This window comes from Trichechus manatus, unplaced genomic scaffold (genome assembly GCF_000243295.1).
Source record: "Trichechus manatus latirostris isolate Lorelei unplaced genomic scaffold, TriManLat1.0 scaffold00122, whole genome shotgun sequence".
Taxonomy (NCBI): domain Eukaryota; kingdom Metazoa; phylum Chordata; class Mammalia; order Sirenia; family Trichechidae; genus Trichechus; species Trichechus manatus.
The window spans coordinates 3504460-3522428 of record NW_004444058.1 but is presented as its reverse complement, the minus strand read 5'-3'; the positions used below and the strand labels follow the sequence as shown (position 1 = coordinate 3522428).

Below are 17969 nucleotides of genomic sequence, written 5' to 3'. Positions count from 1 at the left end.
CACTGCTGCTGCTCCTGGTGGTGGCTGCGAGCGTCCTGCCCGGAGCTGGCGGGACCTGCCCGGAGCGGGCGCTGGAGAGGCGGGAGGAGGAGGCGAACGTCGTGCTCACGGGCACGGTGGAAGAGATTCTCAACGTGGACCCGGTGCAGCACACGTACTCGTGCAAGGTGGGACCCCAAGCCCCGTGGGCCCCCGACCCCCCTGCCGCTCTGTGGCCCTCCAGCCCCCCTCGACACCCGGGCCTGGGCTTCCCCTCTCCATCCCGGCCCCCTCGCCCCAGGCCCTCCCCTGCGATGCCGGCGGCCCGCTGGGACCCCCGCCCCCAGGTCGTGGGAACGCGCTCCCGGACGCTCTGCAGCGTCCGATCCCGCTCCCTTGGCGACCGCCGAGCCCCCGGGTGGGGCCCCGGTCCCGGAAAACTCGCGAGCACCGGAGGGAAAGTTCCCGCGGTGCCGCTGCAGTCCAGTGCCCAGGCCCGGGGGAGCCAGTCGTGTCTGCTCCCCAACCCCAAGCCCACTCAAGGCTCCTGCACGCCTTCCCCACCAGCCAAAGAAAGGGAATAGGGACAAGGAGAGGTGTGAGTGTCCCTGCTGGGGTGGGGGTGGGGGCCGGGCCTGTAGTGAATGCTGTCACCCCCCAGAAGCCATTACCAGGTGAGAGAGGAGGTGGTCAAAAGAGGGATGCACGGCCTAGTGGGAGTGCTGCAGTGATTGGGTGTGGGGTCAGGAACGGGGCGGGGGGGGGTTTGCCGAGTCTAGTGTGTGGGTGGGGGCGGCAAGGGCAGGAGCCCCCTCTAGCTTCTGGGAGAACCTGGGCTCCCACAGCCACAGGGAGGAGGGTTTTGTCCTGCTTCACCCTCTGTTGGATCTGGGGCCCCTGGGTCTCATATGGTGGATTTTTTTCCCTCGCAATCTGCTCCAGTGGAGGGCTCTGGGGAGGAAAATCCCGCTCACTCCCCTCCAGCCCAGAAACCACCTCGCTGGACCAGACCAGAAATCAGATTGTTCCTCCTGCATGGAGATGGGGAGGGTGGCAGTGCTGCTTTCAGATGGCGCCCATGCAGTCTACAGCTGGGATCCCCGCCACCCCCCTCCCCTCCACGACCCGCGGGGCATGCTGCCAAGTCCCTGCAGGATTTTCCCGACTTCCTCCCTGCAGCTCCTGGGTGTGGCTGGGGGGGGGGGGAGGTGATGAAAGCCACTCAGCCCCTCCCCAGCCTGGGCTATCCTAAGGCCTTCCAGAACACACTGTGTCTGTCTCCAGGGGCAGGGGGAGTGGGGTTGGACAAGGCCTCACCTAGGTGAACAGAAGGTGGACAGAGCCCTGTAGATGCTGAAGACCCAGGCAGGGGATAGGCCACCCACTGCCTCTCACCCCCCATTCCAGAAGGCTCCGGCTGGGTGCAGGCTTGCCCACCTCCAGCCCCCACCCCCTGCTCTTGAGGAAGGGGCTTTCTTAGGGCTCCTTCAACAGGGAGTGCCTGTTCCTAAGGAGCTGCCTGTACAGCCCACTATGTACATCCCCAGGCTGGGGCTGTCAGGACCAAGTGGGTGGCAGTTTGTCAGAGCAGGTGCCCTTAGGGCCTGAGAAGCAAGGAGGGTGGGGCACCCTGGGAAGCTGCCCGAACTTGATTCTGTGGTTCCCTGGTGCCTTGACTGCACACGCTATTGGAGCCTGGTGGGAGGAGGGGGCTTCCACCTTCTGAGGGGAGGGTGTAGTAGCCCACCCAAGGGGCTGGCCCAGAGCCCCCAGCCCTGAGCCTGTCCCCCTGAAGCCCCTGCTCCTGGTTTTTTCCACGTGGGCCCCGAGTGGTGGGTGGGCAGATGGGGAGAGGCAGAGGGGGCTTGGTAGGCAGATGCCCTGGGCCCCCAAGTCTAGCGTGAGCTGAGGTGGTATTATTGGGGTTTAGGGTGGCTGGGGTCAGCTGGACCTGGGAGCTCGGGAGCTGCCTCCTGAGGGAGGGAGTGTGTTCCCGGGCAGTGTGTCCTCATGTATGAGGGCCTGTGGTGTCCCTGCAGCTTTCGATGGGGGGCTGACCAAAGGTCTCCATGTGACAGCCCAGGGCTTGGGTCTACTCAGGACATCTGGCCTGAGTAACCAAGGCCAGAAGTGAGGGAGGTCACTACCTTTGGCCTCTGTGGACCCCTGTCCCCCAGAGGGAAGGGCACCATTGACACCTGCCCCCGTATTCCCAGGTTCGGGTCTGGCGGTACCTGAAGGGCAAAGATGTTGTAACCCCGGAGAGCCTGCTGGACGGTGGCAACAAGGTGGTGATTGGTGGCTTTGGAGACCCCCTCATCTGTGACAACCAGGTGTCCACTGGGGACACCAGGATCTTTTTTGTGAACCCTGCACCCCCATACCTGTGGCCAGCCCACAAGAATGAACTTATGCTCAACTCCAGCCTCATGCGGATCACCCTGCGTAACCTGGAGGAGGTGGAGCACTGTGTGGAAGGTGCGAGGGGTCAGGGAGTGGGGAGGGCAGCAGTGGTTAGGTGGTGGCAGATGGGTGACTGGCTGTGGGCAGAGGCTGGCAGCTTGGAGGAGGTGACTGAGAGCTAGGGCCCCGTCATGCTCTGAGGACAGAGGGAAAGTCTGCTGTTGGCTGGAGCACACGGTGTTCTCCGTTGGCCGTGCTCCCTGCTTCTGTCTGTGTCTGGCCAACCCAGGTCAGGGGCCTCAAGTGCTGACGCTAGCACCCACACTCTGACGTCCTTCGTCTCAGAGCAGAAGGAGTCCCAGCCCTACAGAAGGACAGGCCTCCTATGTGTCCATTTCCCCCAGCTCTGCTCACTTCCCTTTTTGAGGGCCCCCTTTCCAGGGGAGAGGGTGGGACCAGGTGAATGAGTACCAGCTGTTGATGTTCCCACAGAAGCCCAAACATCTGTTTAGACTGGGCCCAGATGTCCTGCAAACTTTGCTGGGGGCGTGGGGGCAGTATGTAGGGATAGAGAGCGACTGCGCCATGTTTGTTTCAAAGGGGCTGTCATTTCTGAGACGGGGCAGCTCTGTGGGTAGGGGTAGGTTTGGGACCCTAAGGAATATGAAGAACCTTTCCTTGCCCCCGGCCCCCACTTGTCTGTTCTGAATGGCCCAAGGATGCCCCCTCCCCCACCCAGCCGCTGGGAAGTGGGACTCACGTGACAGACCCCTCTAACCCCAGGACAGTCCCAGTTGGGGGCTGAGATCCTTGGCTGGGAAATGAAGCAGGGGGGGTGTAGGAACTGCTCGTTGCCCCCACATCCTGTCTGTCCCGTCTGCCTGGGAAGGGATGTACCCAGGCCCAGGGGTGGTCCAGAGAGGATGCTTCCTCCCAGGGTGGTGGGAAGGGTCTGTGACTTCCTGCCCTGGGGAAGGCGACCCCCCCTTGCCTTCTTGGCCAGGCTGAAGTCTCATCTTCTGACTTTCTACTGTGACTCTGCTTGAGGGGTCTCTGTGGGTGCTAGGTGGACACTCAGCTCCTGGGCTTCCAGCTCATGTTCAAGGTGGGGAGGCTGCACAGGGGAAGGGGCAGTCCTGAAATGAGCCTACAGCTTCTCTCTAGCCTGTGGTCGGCTGCCTTCTGGGCCCAGGCCGAGAAGGGTTCCATGGGGCAGGTGTCCATGGGGCAGCATCTCCATCTTATGCAGGATCCCAGTCTGGCTCCCCAATGGGGACCACCGAGATACTGGCCCTGCTGTGGAAGCTTGTGAGCTTGGTGGGCGGCTGGGTCAATTGAGCAGGCTCCATTAGGGGAGAGGAGGAGGCGGCAGTTGTGGGGCTGCTGATGGGGAGAGGTGACACGGGGTAGGACTGGCTTTGCCAATGATGCTAAGTTTTGGGAGGGGGTGCTGAGGGGCGGCTGGAGCCCAGGACCAGGTCTTCGCTGCTGGGGATCGGTCAGGGAAGGGTCAGGAGAGTGAGGTCGGGCACTGACAATTCCCGGTCTCTCTAGATCAAGAGAGGAAATAATTAACTCTGTGAGGCTGGGTGGGTCCAGTCTCTGAGGGTCTGTGACTCAGTAACTGAGGACCTGCCATGGGGTCAGAGGGCATGTGGAAGGTGGTCACTCTGGGCAGAACATGGTAAGGCATCTGTCAAGCTGCCTTGACCCATGCTAAGCCCTGGCTTTGTGTTGCAAATGCCCAGGCTGGCAGCAGGATGGTTGGTAAGGAGCAAGACCGCTGCCCAGCCCATAGACCCTGGTGGGCGAAGGCTACCAGGGAGGGGCAACCCTGAGCTGAATCTAGTTGGATCTCTAGTCAACTGAGGTGGTGGGTGGCTGTGTCTGTCAAGCCTTGCTTGGGGGAGCCCCCCAGGACGGGGGTCCAGAATAGGGCCCAGTGAAGGAGCTTGGGCTCTCCTGTGAGGCACCAGGGTCCTTGGAAACCTCAAGCTGGGACTGACTGTCCATTTCTGCTTTGGAAGAAGACCAGGGTACCTAGGGTGGCCTAAGGTTCAGGGTGCATCACAGGGCCTGAAGGACAAGATTCCTTGGAGTTACGGCCAGGCCTGAGGAAGAAACAATTGGTTTGTGCCCAGCCCACCCAGGCTGGCTGGGGATGGAGGAGGGCCCACCTCCTGTTCTGTGGGAGATAGGACAGCCGACCCCACCTCAGATACTGGGGCTGGGCACCCAGAGCCCAGGCTTCTCCCCAGTGAGGAGGACAGACAGGACAGGGCTTCGCCAAGTTGACCCCTCCCTGTCTGACTCCTACCCTATTCTGCTCCCAGGGGGCCACAAGCTACCTCACCCCACAGGGTACAGGGTAAAGTCTTGGTAGCTCCTGGTCTGCAGAGGTTACCCTGAAACCACTGGGTCCCTCCTTGTGGGAGAATCCCTGTTCCCCGAGGACCCCCACAGGGAGGCCCAGAACATGGGGGGCATGGCCTGCCAGGGGTGCCTCCTTCAATGGGTGGTTGCAGCCCCTCCCAACTCCAAGCCAGGCCCCCCAAAGACCACAGTCAGAAAGACTCAAGGCCTCTGTGCTCAGTGGCCCCTCCCCTCCCCCCAGTACTCAGACCCCTCCCCTCCTTTCCCCACCTCTTCTCCCTGGCCTGGGCGTCTGATCTGCTCTGCAGAATGGTCACATCCTGGGAGGGGTGTCTTGCCCAGAACCCTGGGGAGGGTATCCCTGAAGTGAGAGGATGGAGGCTGCCCCCATCAGGCCCCATGCAGCCCTGGCCCTCCCCCTCCTCACCCTGCCAGGGCTCTGCTCCTCAAAGGTGTGGTTCTTGACTCTATTCCAAAGGGCTCCTGCCAGTGGCAGCACACCTGACTGTCAGCTCTACTAGAGACCAGCTTCCCTTCCTCAGTTTCTCCCCAGACCTGCAGGGTCTCCTGGCCCTTTCCAGGGCGAAGCCCCTCCCCCAGCTCCCCAGCCTGGCTCCTCCTCCCCCGCCTGGCCTGGGGAGCCACATTCCTGACATAGCTGAGACAGGTATGCGCCCCTCCCTCTGCTGCCACCTTTGGGCGGGGCGGGGGAGGGCTCCGGCTCTGGAAGGAGACCCCCACCCCCGCTTTGTTGGGAGGCGGCCTGGCCTCTCTCAGTGTGGCCACCCACACTCCTACAGCCTGAAGCTACCCTGTCCTGGTCCAGGCACTGCCCACAAGATCCCCAGCCTCCCACCCTTTCCCACCCCCACCCCGTGAAGGCATGTCCTGGAGCTCCCCTGAAGCCCCCAGGAAGGACTCCGGCCTGACTGAGGGCCAGCAGGGTGGCCTGGGCCCTCCCTCCCCACGAGGGGCCAGGAGTGGAGAAAGGAAGTGTTGTCTGCCCTCTGCTGAGGCCTGGCTTGGGTACAAGGCAGGGGGCCAGGGCCGGAATGAGTCTGGCTCTAGCCCAACCCTGCCCTGTTCAGCCCTGAAGTTGGGGGTCCTGACAGCTAGACTCCGGCCTGGAGGGCCCTCCCTTCTTCCTGGCTTGGGGGGTGTGCTCTGGGTCCCAGAAGCAGCAAGAACTTTGGGGGAACAGGGCCTTCAGGAGGACAGCCTGGGCTTAGGCCTGGAGAGGAGGCCAGCCTGGCTGAGGCACCTCTGGGTCTCTGAACAGGCCCGGTGGGCTGTGGGCAGGTGTGGGTGGCCGAAGACACAGATGGGGTTAAGGGAGGTTCTGGGCTGGGGGGCAGGCAGCCCTGCTCTCAGGCACTTTGCTCTGCCCCCTATTCCTCCCTGCTGAGCAGGCATGGGGGTTGGGGTGTGTCGCTTCTCACTGTTCTTGATTCCCTCCTGGCCCTTTCCTGACTGAGGTTCTAGCCCTGCCCCTCCAGACCCCACTCGGGCCCTCCCCCAGCCTGCTGACCCTGGAGGAGGCAGGTCTGGGCCTGGACTGGAGGCTTGCTTGCCCAGAATCTCTCTCCTGAGGTTGGGGGTGGGGTCCACCCAGGTAGGGAGGCCCCACGGCCTTCTCCCCACTCGGGGGTTCCTGGTAGGAAGTGGGATCAGGCACTCCCCGTGCACAAGAATGGACTTGTCGGCCTTTTTGCTCAGCTGGCTCAGCTGGCTCAGCTGGGCTCGCTTGGGCCTGGGAGTTGCTGGGGCAGCCCCAGGGGGCTTTGTGACTGCAATCTGAAACCACAGGGGCTCAGTGGTGGTCAGGGAGGAGATCCCGCTTCCCCCAGGTGACCCCCTTTAGACAGGAAAAAGGGCAGGGCCGAGCTGGTGGAAATAGCTCTTGGCTTTTTCCAGACTCCCACACCCCCATGCTAGGGAGGGGAGGGAGGAGGGCACCTCCATTCTCCTCTTCCGATGGGCAAATGGAAAAGAAACTGTCCCGCCTGCCTATGTCTACACTGGCTGCCTCCCTAAGTCTATACTGTGGGTGCTGGACAGAAGTGTATTCTGTGGGACCAGCCTGTGCCCTCACAGCATCCGTGGAGGGAGATTGGGTGGGATGAGGGTGACTCCATCTTCGAGGTCACCAGGGTCCAGTCAGAGGTCATCCCGGTCATTCCCCTGCTGCTGTGTGGCCTGGCTGCCTCCCTTCCTTCCTGAAGGATTAGCCCCTCAAACCCTGAGAATCAAAGCTTCCCTGTCACCGGCACAGCAGGAGGGTGAAAAACAGCTGCAAAACAGTCCCGCAGTCCCTCAGTCCCTGGCCTCCACCAGCAGGAACCTGGCCAGCTGCTCACTTCAGAGACTGTGGGCTCCCCCACCCCAACCCCAGGTTCTGATAACTGGGTGGGCAGGGACCCCACAGAAATAGCTACCAAGCCTGGGTGGGGTTGGGAATGACTCCCCTTCCTGCCCTGCACTCCTGCCCAGGACCCCTATTGGGATGGGGGAATGAAGGGAGGGAGCAGGCTTAGGGGACTGCTGGGGCTGTCCAGCATAGGCATCACCCACCGCGTAACCACTGAAGTCCCAGGAAGGCTCATAGGGTGGAACCAATGTTCCAGTGCTGCCCTCTGGCTCAGGGACCGGCCACTTTCTAGTCCCGGGGAGGCAGGATTGCCTGCTGAGCTGATGGAATGGGGGTCTGTGGTAGAGCCTCCAGAACGGAGGGAAGCTCCTCCTCCAAGGGCCTACCCCCAGGACAGATCCTGAGAACTTCCTCTGAGGAAGGCCCCCTGCCAAGGGCTGCTTACAACTGGGACCTGGGAAGGGGGAAACCGGCCCTGCCCAGCCCCCAGCTTCCCCCGCTGGACTTGTGGCGTGGGAGAGGGGGGAGCTCTCTCCTCACAGGCAGCCGGCTGTTTCCAGCTGTGAGTGGCTGTGTGTGTGTGTGTGTGTGTGCGCGCGCGCATGCGCTTGCCTGTGCTGTGTATGTATGTATATGTACGTGTGTGTACATGGATGCACTGTGCATGCATGTGCTGTACATGTGCACAAGTGTATATGTGCATTTGTGATGTGTACGTGTGTGTGCCTGTGTATGTCTACTCTGCATGTGCACGTGTGCCTACACAAGGACCACATGGCTCTAGGGAGAAACCCATCTGTGCATATGTGAGTTCTGGTCACAGCCTGGACTTGTGGGGTCCAGGTCCTGGCCAGCCCTTACTTCCTGGCCCAGGTGGGGTGGTGACAGGTGCTTGGCCAGTGGGCTAGTACAGGCAGGCTGGGTCTCAGGGGCTTGTGTCCAAGGCCTCTGTCTCACTGTTGAACCCAAGCCCCATGGTCCAGCTGAGCCCCCTGGTCCGGCTGCGCCCTGTCATCCAGCTGTGCCCCCCAGTTTGGTTGAGCCCCCTGGTCTGGCTGTGCCCCCTGCTCCGGCTGAGTCCCATGGCCCGGCAGTGCCCCATGATCGAGCTGAGCCCTGTGGTCTGGCTGTTTCCCCTGGTCCGGTTGCGCCCGTGGTCCAGCTGTGCCCTGTGGCACGTCTGTGCCTGTGCCTGGCAATGAGCTGAGCAGGTGCCAGGCACATCCCCCACCAGCTCCTCCTCTGGGAGTGACGGTGGCAGCTTCCCAGTGTCCAACCAGGGTGACCCCAGCTGTCAGCTACAGTGACAAGAGCACGTGCTGGGTGGGGCTGTGTAGGGCCAGGAGAGAGTCCTGGGCGGGCCCACTTGAGTTCTGTCCTCACGTGCCTGCTGAACCCTGAGATCGGTAGGCAGTCCTGTCTGCAGGGAACAGGGCAGCTCAGGAGTCAGGCCATGCAGGGGAGGGTCTGGCGATGGCCTGAGGTGGGCCTGTGGTCCGGCTGGCCCTCCCCAAGTAGCCCCCTCCTTGAGCCTCCACACTGGGAAAAGCAGGGAGCTTGGGGTGGCCTCCAGAGGCACCTGTCCCTCTGCCCACATGTGAGACTCAGTGCACATCTGGGCTGAGTAGGGGTTGGGAATGGGTGTGCACCCCAGTGCTCTCCTGAGGGCAGTGAGGCTCAGGCTTCGGGGCTCCTCCATGTCTGTTCACTTATCCACACATCCAGACTCTGGTGCTGCTGTGGGTGTTCACACCTTAGCAGGGTATTCACACCTTCTCAGGCTCTGCTGAGTCCTGGACAGGGTGGGTAGGGGGCTTAGCAGATCAAGTCTGAGCTGTGCTTTGAAGGCAAAGGGAGGGGTGGAGGGTGCAGGGAGGTACAGGGGCTAGAGGCCTGTGTGAGGATGGGTGGCTGCCAGTGTGCTGCAAGGAGGGGGCTGGGAACCAGGGATCTGCCCGTGTCCCTGTTGCTGGGACCCCGGCTGGCTTCCCCTCGGAAATGTGGGGACCCTTGTCCCATTGGCTCTGCTGGGCGCCCAGCTATCCTCCTCCCTCATTCTTCAATGCCACCGTCACTGCTGTATTCTCCTCTGTCCTGTGTCTGTTTCTCCTGCACTGCTGCTTTCTCCCCACCTCCCCATCTAGGTTCCCCTCCTTTCCCTGCCTCTTCTGGTCACAGTGAGCATCTGTCTGCACTCCCCCTCCCCCTCTGTGACCCTGGAACTCCCCACGTGGCCTCTCAGCAGGGCCACCAGGTCTCATGAGTCACTGGGCACTGACCACACCTGGGCCGCACCCTGGTTCCCAGAGGAAGATTTCCTTTTCCTCCTGGCTTAAAGTGGCCGGCCTGGGGCTGCCAGAGGGGAGGCGCAGACGTTTTCTCAGATGCCCCTCTGCCTTCCTCCGACCAGCGGGCGCCCTGTGATGGCTGCACTGACATCCTGGTGGCAGCATCCAAGGCTCCCCCTCCAATGAGGTCTCCTTACCTGCTCACCTGCCCTGTGCCTGCCCCTTGCCCCTGTCACTCCCTGGCTTCACCACGAAGGCCCCTCCTGCCTCCTGCAGCTTCCTTGGGGCCTTGGCATCTGTTCTTGCCCCTGGCTGAAGACTCTTTCTCCAGATCTATGCATGGGTTCCCCCCTGCCCGCATCATTCAGATCTCTCTGCAGATATTACCTCTTAGACCCTTCAGTCTGGAGCTCATCCAGGCCACTCCAGCCTACCTGAACTTTGTCTGAAATTGCTATAATGTAACCAGAATGTAACCTCCCTGAGGGTGGAGAGCTTATGGGGCACGGGGCACACCTCCTGCACTTAGCCTAGGGGGCCCTGGCTGTGAGGGGCTCTTCCAGGCTGGTGGATGAACATGGGGCCGGGCAGGCGACCTTCCCGGCATGTGGCTGCCCCAGCCAGCCCTGCTGAGCCCCTTCCCACTGTTCCGCATAATCCAAAGACCCTGCAGTGCAGGTTTTGTTGCCAGGCATTAAGGCTGCACCACGACCAAGTGGCAGGGCTGGGATTCAAACCCAGGTGGGCCCTGGACCTGAGGGGTGGGCGGGGCAGGGGTGGTCCAAAGGAAGGCACACACACCCAGGGGGTCCAACACGGGCACCATGTCAGGCTCACCTGAGGATGGTGGACAACTGTGGCGGCTGTGGGCTGCTGGGGAAGTCACCGCCCGAAAGGCCAGCCTTCCTCTGGCAGCTGGCCTGGCCCAGCAGGGCCTCGCTGCTGTGAAACACCCATTGTCCACTGCGGGGAGGGGGAGGGGATGCCACAGCCTGAAACCGGACACCAGGAGGCCCCGGACTTGGGGGGGCTGCTCTGCCGGCCCTTCCTCTTCCCCTCCCCCCACCAGGGCAGCCAGACACCTGTGACTTCGGGAAGCTTCCAGGTCCTTTGGGGGAGGGCACTGGGGGGGGCAGACAGACCCCAGGCTCAGCCAGACCCGAGACCAGCCAGGGCGCAGTGGGGGGTGGGGAGTGGAGCCAGTGGCCAGGGGCAGAGCCTGTGTTAGAGGGTTTGTGCGTGGGGAGGGGAGGGCCCCTGTCCGGACTCTGGGCCCCATGCTGGGCAGACACGAAGAACCCAGATCCCTCTACAGCCCCCACCCATCCTTCCAGAAGGAGGAGGAGGAGGGACATCTGCATGAGAAAGGGACCCTCAGTTGCCTGGGGACTTTGCTCCCCACCCCTCTGCATTTCCCTTCCCCCACTCACTTTTCAGGGCCAGAGAAGTACCTGGAGGTGGCAGAGCACACCCTGTATGTGCACCATGTGTACTTGGGGGAAGGGGGTGAGGGACATGCTGTGTGTGTGCATGCAGGTGACAGTGTGTGAGGGACACCCTCTGTGTGAGGGTGAGTGTGTGTGTGTGTGTGTGCACCAAGTGTACATGGCGGGCCAACACCCAGCATGTGTGTGGGGAATTGAAGGACATGCTGCGTGTGTGCTGGTGGGTGTCCTTGGGGGGGGAGGCGCATGTGACAGCGCCTGACGAGGCCCCAGGAGCCCCATGAAGCCCGAGGCACATCCTGTGTGTGTGCATGCAGGTGTGTGTGAGGGGGCACCCTGTGTGTACACCCAAGCATACGTGGGTGGGATCAACATCCAACGGGGGGAATGAAGGACACACTGTATATGTATGCAGGTGAATGTGTGAGGGACAGCGCGTGTGCGTGTATGTGTGAAACAGACCCTGTGTGTGCACCGTGCATAACACCTAGCATGTGTGTGGGGGGACTAGGGACACACTTGTTTGTGAAGGACACTGTGTGCACACAGGTGAGTGTGTGTTTGAGAGGTCACCCACTGCCTGTGCAAACCTGGGTGAGCAGGTGTACATGCATGTCTGTATGCATGTATGAGATTGGAACATCTAGTGTGTGTGTACAGGTATGTGCAGTCATGCGTTACAGTGAGTGTGAGCCCAGAGACCAGGCTGGTCCTGGCTCAGAGCATCCTCTGTTCCCATCCGCGACCAGAGCCTTCGTGGACTGGTCAGGGCTGAATGATTTTGGGTCTGAAGATCCCAAAATAGCCTGAGTAGTCTGAGCTCCCCTCCCCCAACGGGCCTGGGGCCTCAATGGCCCTTTGTCTGCCTGAAGGTCCCCACCCCTGCGGGGGGCTCAGACACTGACTGGGGCTAGGTGGGGCCAGGCTGCTGCCGCTTACCCTCCACCGCCTTTGGCCTGCCTGCCTGACCCTACCCCAGCGTGGGCCCGCAGCTGGCTGGGCTTCCCACTTAGAGCACCTAGGGCTGGCAGACACCCCCCCCCATATGCCCAGGTTCATCTGGGATCCCATTCAACACCTGGGCTGGCAGACCCCCCATGCATGCCCCGGTTCATCCAGTATCCCCACTCAGAGCCCCGCAGGCTGGCAGACCACTTCCCCCACGCATGCCCTGCTTCATCTGGGATCCCATTCAACATCTGGGCCACCAGACCCTCCCCCCACCCCCACCATGCATGCCCCAGTTTGTGTTTCCTCTGCTGCAGGGCTGCCCTCAAAGCCTCACAGCTGCCAGTGGCAGCATGCAGGGTCAGGCATGCAGGGCTCGGGCAGCATGTGGCCAGGGACACTGCCTAGGCTTGGAGTCAGGAGGCCCCTGTCTGAGGGGCCTGTCAGAGGCAGCACTACCCCTTCCCTCCAGCAGGGAGTGGCAGCAGTTCTGGGCTGTGGTGAGACTGTCACCAGGGGCTTCCCCAAGTGGGAGAGCGAGGACAGCCAGGGGAGTTGCAGGCGCAGAGATGCCTTTGGAACCATGGGTTGTGTGCAGAGTGAGGGAGATCCTGGTGGCCCCAGGTAGGGCGGTCACCGGGAAGGGGAGCCCCTGGCCTTGTGGTCAGTACCCCTTTCCCAAGATGGAATCAGAGGAAACCTGAGAGCGACCCCTGGGTGGCCTGGGTGACCTAGCAACAGCAGTTTGACTGGAAGAAGGACCTCCTGACCCCACATGCCCACCCTTCCCCAGAGGCCTGAGTGCTGAGTGTGTGCATGTTAATGTGAGTGTAAATGTGCATGTGTGAATATATGAGTGAGCATGTGAGTGTGTGAATGTATGAGAATGAGTGCAAGTGTGTGAACGTACAAATGTTTGCATAGAACTGTATGTGTGAATGTGCTCTGTTGAGTGCAAGTGTGCATGTGAGTGTATGAGTGTGCATGTGGACGGGAGAGTGCAAGAGTGAATATATGAGTGAGACTTCGTGTGTGAATGTATGAAAGTGTGTGTGTGTGTGTGTGTGGCAGCTGGGGTGACAGGTCAGCGGCCATGCAGGGGATTGACCCCAGGGGTCCTGGGATGGGGCCAGGGTGCAGCCTGGCCCTAGGAGCCCCGCAAAGCCCGAGGTCAGGCTGTACCTTGGGGACAAGAGGCTGGTGGGATCGGCCAGAGAAGGGGGTATGTGGGCAGAGGTCAGTGCAGGGCGCACGGGTGTGTGTGACGAGGTCCAGGCAGGAGGGACCGCCCCACCGCGTGGTAGGGGCCCGGGGCCCTCAGGTCCCTCCCAGAGGCCTTCGGGTGGTGTGGGAGAAGTTTGCAGGTGGGGAAGCGGGAACGGTAAACAGGGAGTCGGTGCTGGTCACGGAGATGGTCACCTAAGGATTCTGACCCTGGCGGGTTTCAGAGCAGGACATGAGTGGGCGGTGGGGACTGGACCCGGGACCAAGCTGTGGCGGAGGCAGTTCCTAGCCAGGCTCGGGGCTTGCAGGGGGAGGGGAGAGCAGGCCTGGGCTGGGAGAGGGCGGTGGGTGGGGCGGGACCCTCGCCCTCTGTAGCTGGGCAGGGGAAGGGGTGTTTTTTTGGGGGGCACATATGGCGACTCCTTACGAACAACCAGCGCTTCCAAGCGCACCGCGCGCCCCCGCCCCGCTGTGACGTCACGGCGGCGACGTTTCCGGGGAGGCCTTTGGGGGGCGCTCCAGGCTCGCGGGACCCCGGCCTCTATTTGCATACAGCTTGTTTGCATGGAACTCATTTGCGTGTTCCTCTGGCGCCGGGAGTTGGGGAGTGGTTTAAGGTGTTGCTGTCAATTCCTAGGGGAGAAGGTGGCGACGCGATTTCTTGGGTCGTTATCCCACCCCACCCTCCAGCTTGGACCCCTTTGGTTATTGTTTGTGACCCAGCCCACTCCCCACCTGTGTGTACGCACCTGCCCCCCCACACACACACTGACAGGGTGGGGCCAACAGGAGGGGGACACTCGCAACCATACACAGCTCGCAGCCTAGAACTGGGTCCTTGGTGCAGACCTCAGCCTCCCTGCGGGGACCCGTTAAAACCCTCCCAGACGCTGACTTGAGACCCCGCCGGCCCCCCGGCGTGCTCACACTCGGCCGCGCCCTGGCAGCAGAGACCCGAGGGGTGGGAGAGGAGAGGTCCCGCCCCAGCCCCTGCCCCGCCCCCGCCCACCCCTACTCCAGCCCCAACCCCCTTCCCACTCCTCACCTTTGCCCCCCCAAGTCCCCTGCCCTAACCCCTAGCCCTCACCTCTGCCCCAACCCCTCCAACCTCCTCCCCAAACCCCTACACACACACCCTCCCCCGCGTTCCCCTTTGTGCCCCGCCACCTTTCTGCCTGGCGCTCCATCCTTCTTGCTCCTCGAGCTGCGACTCCCCGCGGACACCGGGTCCCCGGAGGCACCTTCCTTTGTCTGCTCCCCACCCGCCGCCGTCGGCGCCCGGCGCCCCTCACTCACTGCCTTGCCCGGTGCGGGGAGGCCGTGCTGCTGCCTGGGCGGGAGTCCGCGGCCTCCGCGCGCGACCGGCTCTTTATTCCTCCTCCTGACGTGCGTTGCTCCTCCCGCCGCTGCCATCGCCGCGCCCGCGTCTTCCGGGACTGGAGCCGCCGCGGGAGCGCCGTCCGTCGCCGGACTGCCGCATCCAGCCAAGCCCGTCGGTCCACTCTGCGCGCGAGGAGGGTCCTCCCCAGCCTCTCCAGGGGGGCGGCTGGCAGGGCTGTCGGTGACCACCGAAGACCGAGCAGAGGGGCCAAGCAGAAGCAGGGAGGGTCGTGCACAGCAGGGGTGACCGCTGGCCCTCAGTTCCCTCCTCCTCCCCCCTCTGAGCCCAAATTTGGGATTTCTGCTCCAGGAGAATCAGCTCCTCCCATACAGAGCTGGAGCTTGGGGAGGGCCTTGTGCTCCCCTGGTGTGAGTACAGCTGCTGGCCACGCCCGGCCTGGGGGTCCCAGCATGGGAGGGTTAGCCCCACAGAGGCCCAAGGGTGCCCCGTGAGGACCTGCCCGCCCGCGGGGGCTGCTTGCCCCTGGGGGCCACCTGGGTCATGCCTCCGCTGCCACTGGAGCGGGACCCCCGGCAGCAGCGCCGAGTCTCCCTGGTGGTGCGCTACTTCATGGTCCCCTGCAACGTCTGCCTGATCCTGCTGGCCACCGCCACACTGGGCTTCGCCGTCCTGCTCTTCCTCAGCAACTGTACGTGGCCCTCAGGTGGCCCCGGGCTGGCACAATGGCCTCTCCTGCCCACTGAGCTCCTGGCCGTCCAGGGACTGGAGGGCAGGCAGGGTCCCAGGCATCTTCTAGGGACAGGACCCCAGGCCCCTGAGGCCTGCCTACCCTGGTCTTATTGGGGCTGACCCTCCTGAATAGCAACTTTCTGCTGGAGTTGGGGAGGGAGAGCCCCCGACTGCAGTGGGTTGCGGTGTGGGATTGAAGCATGCACGTTGCTGCACTGCACCCGCTGGCCTGGCAGGTGTCAGGTCATGACCCTGCAGCTGGAGGGGCAGAGAAGAGCAAGGGCCTCCCAGTCAGTGAGGGTCAGGGCCTGGACCACGTTGCTTCCCGGTCTCCCCAGTCTGGACCTCTGTAGCTGGGGCTGGAAAGGGCAATGCTGGACCAGGCAGGGTATGGAGGGGCTGTGGGGGACATAGGGGTATGGGGGTAGGGCTTGGATGGCAGAGGCTAGAAGGTGGGGTGTGGGGGGCTGTGGAGTGGGGGCATGGGAGGTGGAGTGTGGATGACAGGCTGGAGGACAGGGTGTGGATGGCAGGGGCTAGAAGGCAGCTTGTGGGTGGGTGGGGCGTGAGGCAGCTGGAGAATGGGGTGTGAGGGTGAGGGGGCCATGGGGGTGGGGCATGGAGGGTAGGGTATGGGGGGCTGTGGGAATGGGGGCATGGAGGGTAGGGTGTGGTTGGCCATGGCTGGAGGGTGGGGTTTGGAGGAGCCATGGGGATAAAGGCATAGAGGACAGGGTGTGGGTGGCTGGGGCATAGGGGTGGGGTGTGGGTGGCTAGAGTTGGAGGGCTGAGTGGCTGGTGGCATGGAGGAGCTGGGAGAGGGCAAGTGGAGGGCCCTGGGAGGACCTGATCTGTGGTGCCTAACTTGGAGATTTGTTTCTTCCAGATAAACCCGGGACCCACTTCACACCAGCAGCCCCGACGCCTCCAGATGGTGAGTGGGGGCCTCAGCTGAGATGAGGGGTTTGTGCCTGGAGAGGCAGTGGTCACTCTTGGGGGTTGGAGGCTATTCTTGGGGTGTGTAGGGTATGTCTAGAGGTGAGGAAGACGGATGAGGGAGCCAGGGTCCTCCTGGGACTTCCCAGCTGAGAGGCAGTGGTAGAAACCTGGGGCCAGGAATCCCTCGGGCTCCGTACCTCTGGTTCTCTGGCTGTGGTTGCTAACTTCTCTGGGCCTCCGCCTCCTGGTCATGAAACTGAGACCAAGTCCCTGCAACCCACAGGCTGTGAGAGGACCTCAGAAAGTGTGTATGGACGGGGACAGGACTGGACAGATATGCTCTGGGGGGTGGAGCTGGCAGCCCTCAGCAGGACGGCCAGCTGTCTGGGGAGGGGCCTTGCGGGCTTGGGGTCTGTCCCTGAGACTGACTGAGCAGACCTTGGCTGGTGGCGGGGGAGGCATGATGATGAAGGGAGCGGGGCTGGCCCTCTTGACCTGCTTTGTGGGGTGAGACCAGCCTCCCTGGGGTCTGCTGCATGTAGGCAGCCTCCATTAAGCTAATGTGGAAGGGAAGAAAGGAAGCTGTTAGTGCTACCGTAAGGATGACAGAGGGGAGTGGGGGCGAGGGTGGGGCCAGTGGGTCCTAAGGGTTGAGAAGGGGTGTTTTTGCCCTGCCCCCTTCCGGGACTTCCCAGGGATCTGCCCCCCACTGGGGCACCTTGCTAGGCAGCAGGTGGGTCCTATCCAGGTTCATAGACTTCATGGGGATGTGGGTCTCGCCCTGGCGATGGGGGGCCCTGGGCTTTCCTCCCTGGATGTGCCCCTGGTTTGCATAATTAGTCGGGTCCCTTTCTGGGTCTTGGGGGTGCGGGACTTGGGGCTGGCCGGGTCAGGGCTCCCCTCCCTCTGTCCCTTGGCCCAGCCAAGGGCTTTCCCTGCATCCTCTGTCACCCAGGAGGCTCCAGGCTGCAGCTGGTGCACCTCAGCCCTGGTTCCCCCACAGAACCCCTCGGGCTACCTCCACAAGCCCCCATGGAACCCTCAGAGCCCCAAACTTGGCCTGTGGGGAGGGACCTGTCCCCAGAGCCAGAGTTGTCTGGCCGGGGTAGCGGATCTTATGACCTCAGGGGGCCTCTGCCTGTGGGGCTTTGTCCCCCTCCCCCGCAGGGACCACACAACATACAACCATAGTGCATGAGGGCACAGAGCACAGGGACCCTCGCTTGGCCCAGGCCCCCCTTCCCTCCCGTAGCCCCAGCACTGGGGGCAGGAGGGTGTGTCTCGGACAAGTCCAGTCTAGCAGGACAGTGGAGGGTGGTGTTGTTGGTCCCAGGGATAGGGAAGCAGAGCTGCTCTGGTTCCCATAGCCTGTGGGGAGGAAGCCTGGAGACTTCTAGATTTAGGAGTGGGCTCAGGAGTGAGGCCGCCCTCCCCTCTCCCAACACCCACAGCCCCTCTCCCGAAGCCCCAAAGGTTGGTGGGCCTCTCCTGTCCTTTACACATGCCCCCTCCCCGCAGTGACACACCATCCCACCCTGCACATTCAGACTGCTACATGCCATGGCATCACCACACACACCAACACACCACATGTTTGTGGCCAAGACAAGGCTGGGGCATCCTCTCCCCACCCAAGACCAGGAGGCAGTTAAATATAGCCCGCGCCAAACGGCTGGCTATAAAAAGCCACTGCTGCCTCTGGCGTCATGAGGGAGGCCTTACTACACGGGCACGTGGGGAGTGGGACTGTGGGGGCTGAGCGGTCAGAACGGGGCGCTAGCAGGAGACTGGTCTGGGGAGACCATGGCAGGGCCCAGAGGTGACCTCACAGCTCACAGGTGCCCAGTGCACCTCCTGTGTTCATAGGGCAGCGTGGGCAGGGAGTAGGTGTGCAGGCCAGAGTGGCTCTGCCGTTTACAGCAATGTGATTG

The 17969-nt window shown here is 62.6% G+C and overlaps 1 protein-coding gene across 1 annotated transcript in view; it reads left to right on the top strand.

Annotated features, from left to right (window-relative positions):
- Positions 1-2: 2 nt before the first annotated feature.
- The window catches only part of AGRN (agrin), a gene marked incomplete at its 5' end in the record, with an annotated part of 35540 nt that continues 17573 nt past the window's right edge, over positions 3-17969 (top strand). Inside the window, 3 exons of the mRNA XM_012557847.2 lie at positions 3-167; positions 2196-2457; positions 15986-16033. Of these exons, the coding sequence (XP_012413301.1) occupies positions 3-167; positions 2196-2457; positions 15986-16033 (475 nt within the window). The remainder of the gene's footprint in view (positions 168-2195; positions 2458-15985; positions 16034-17969) is intronic.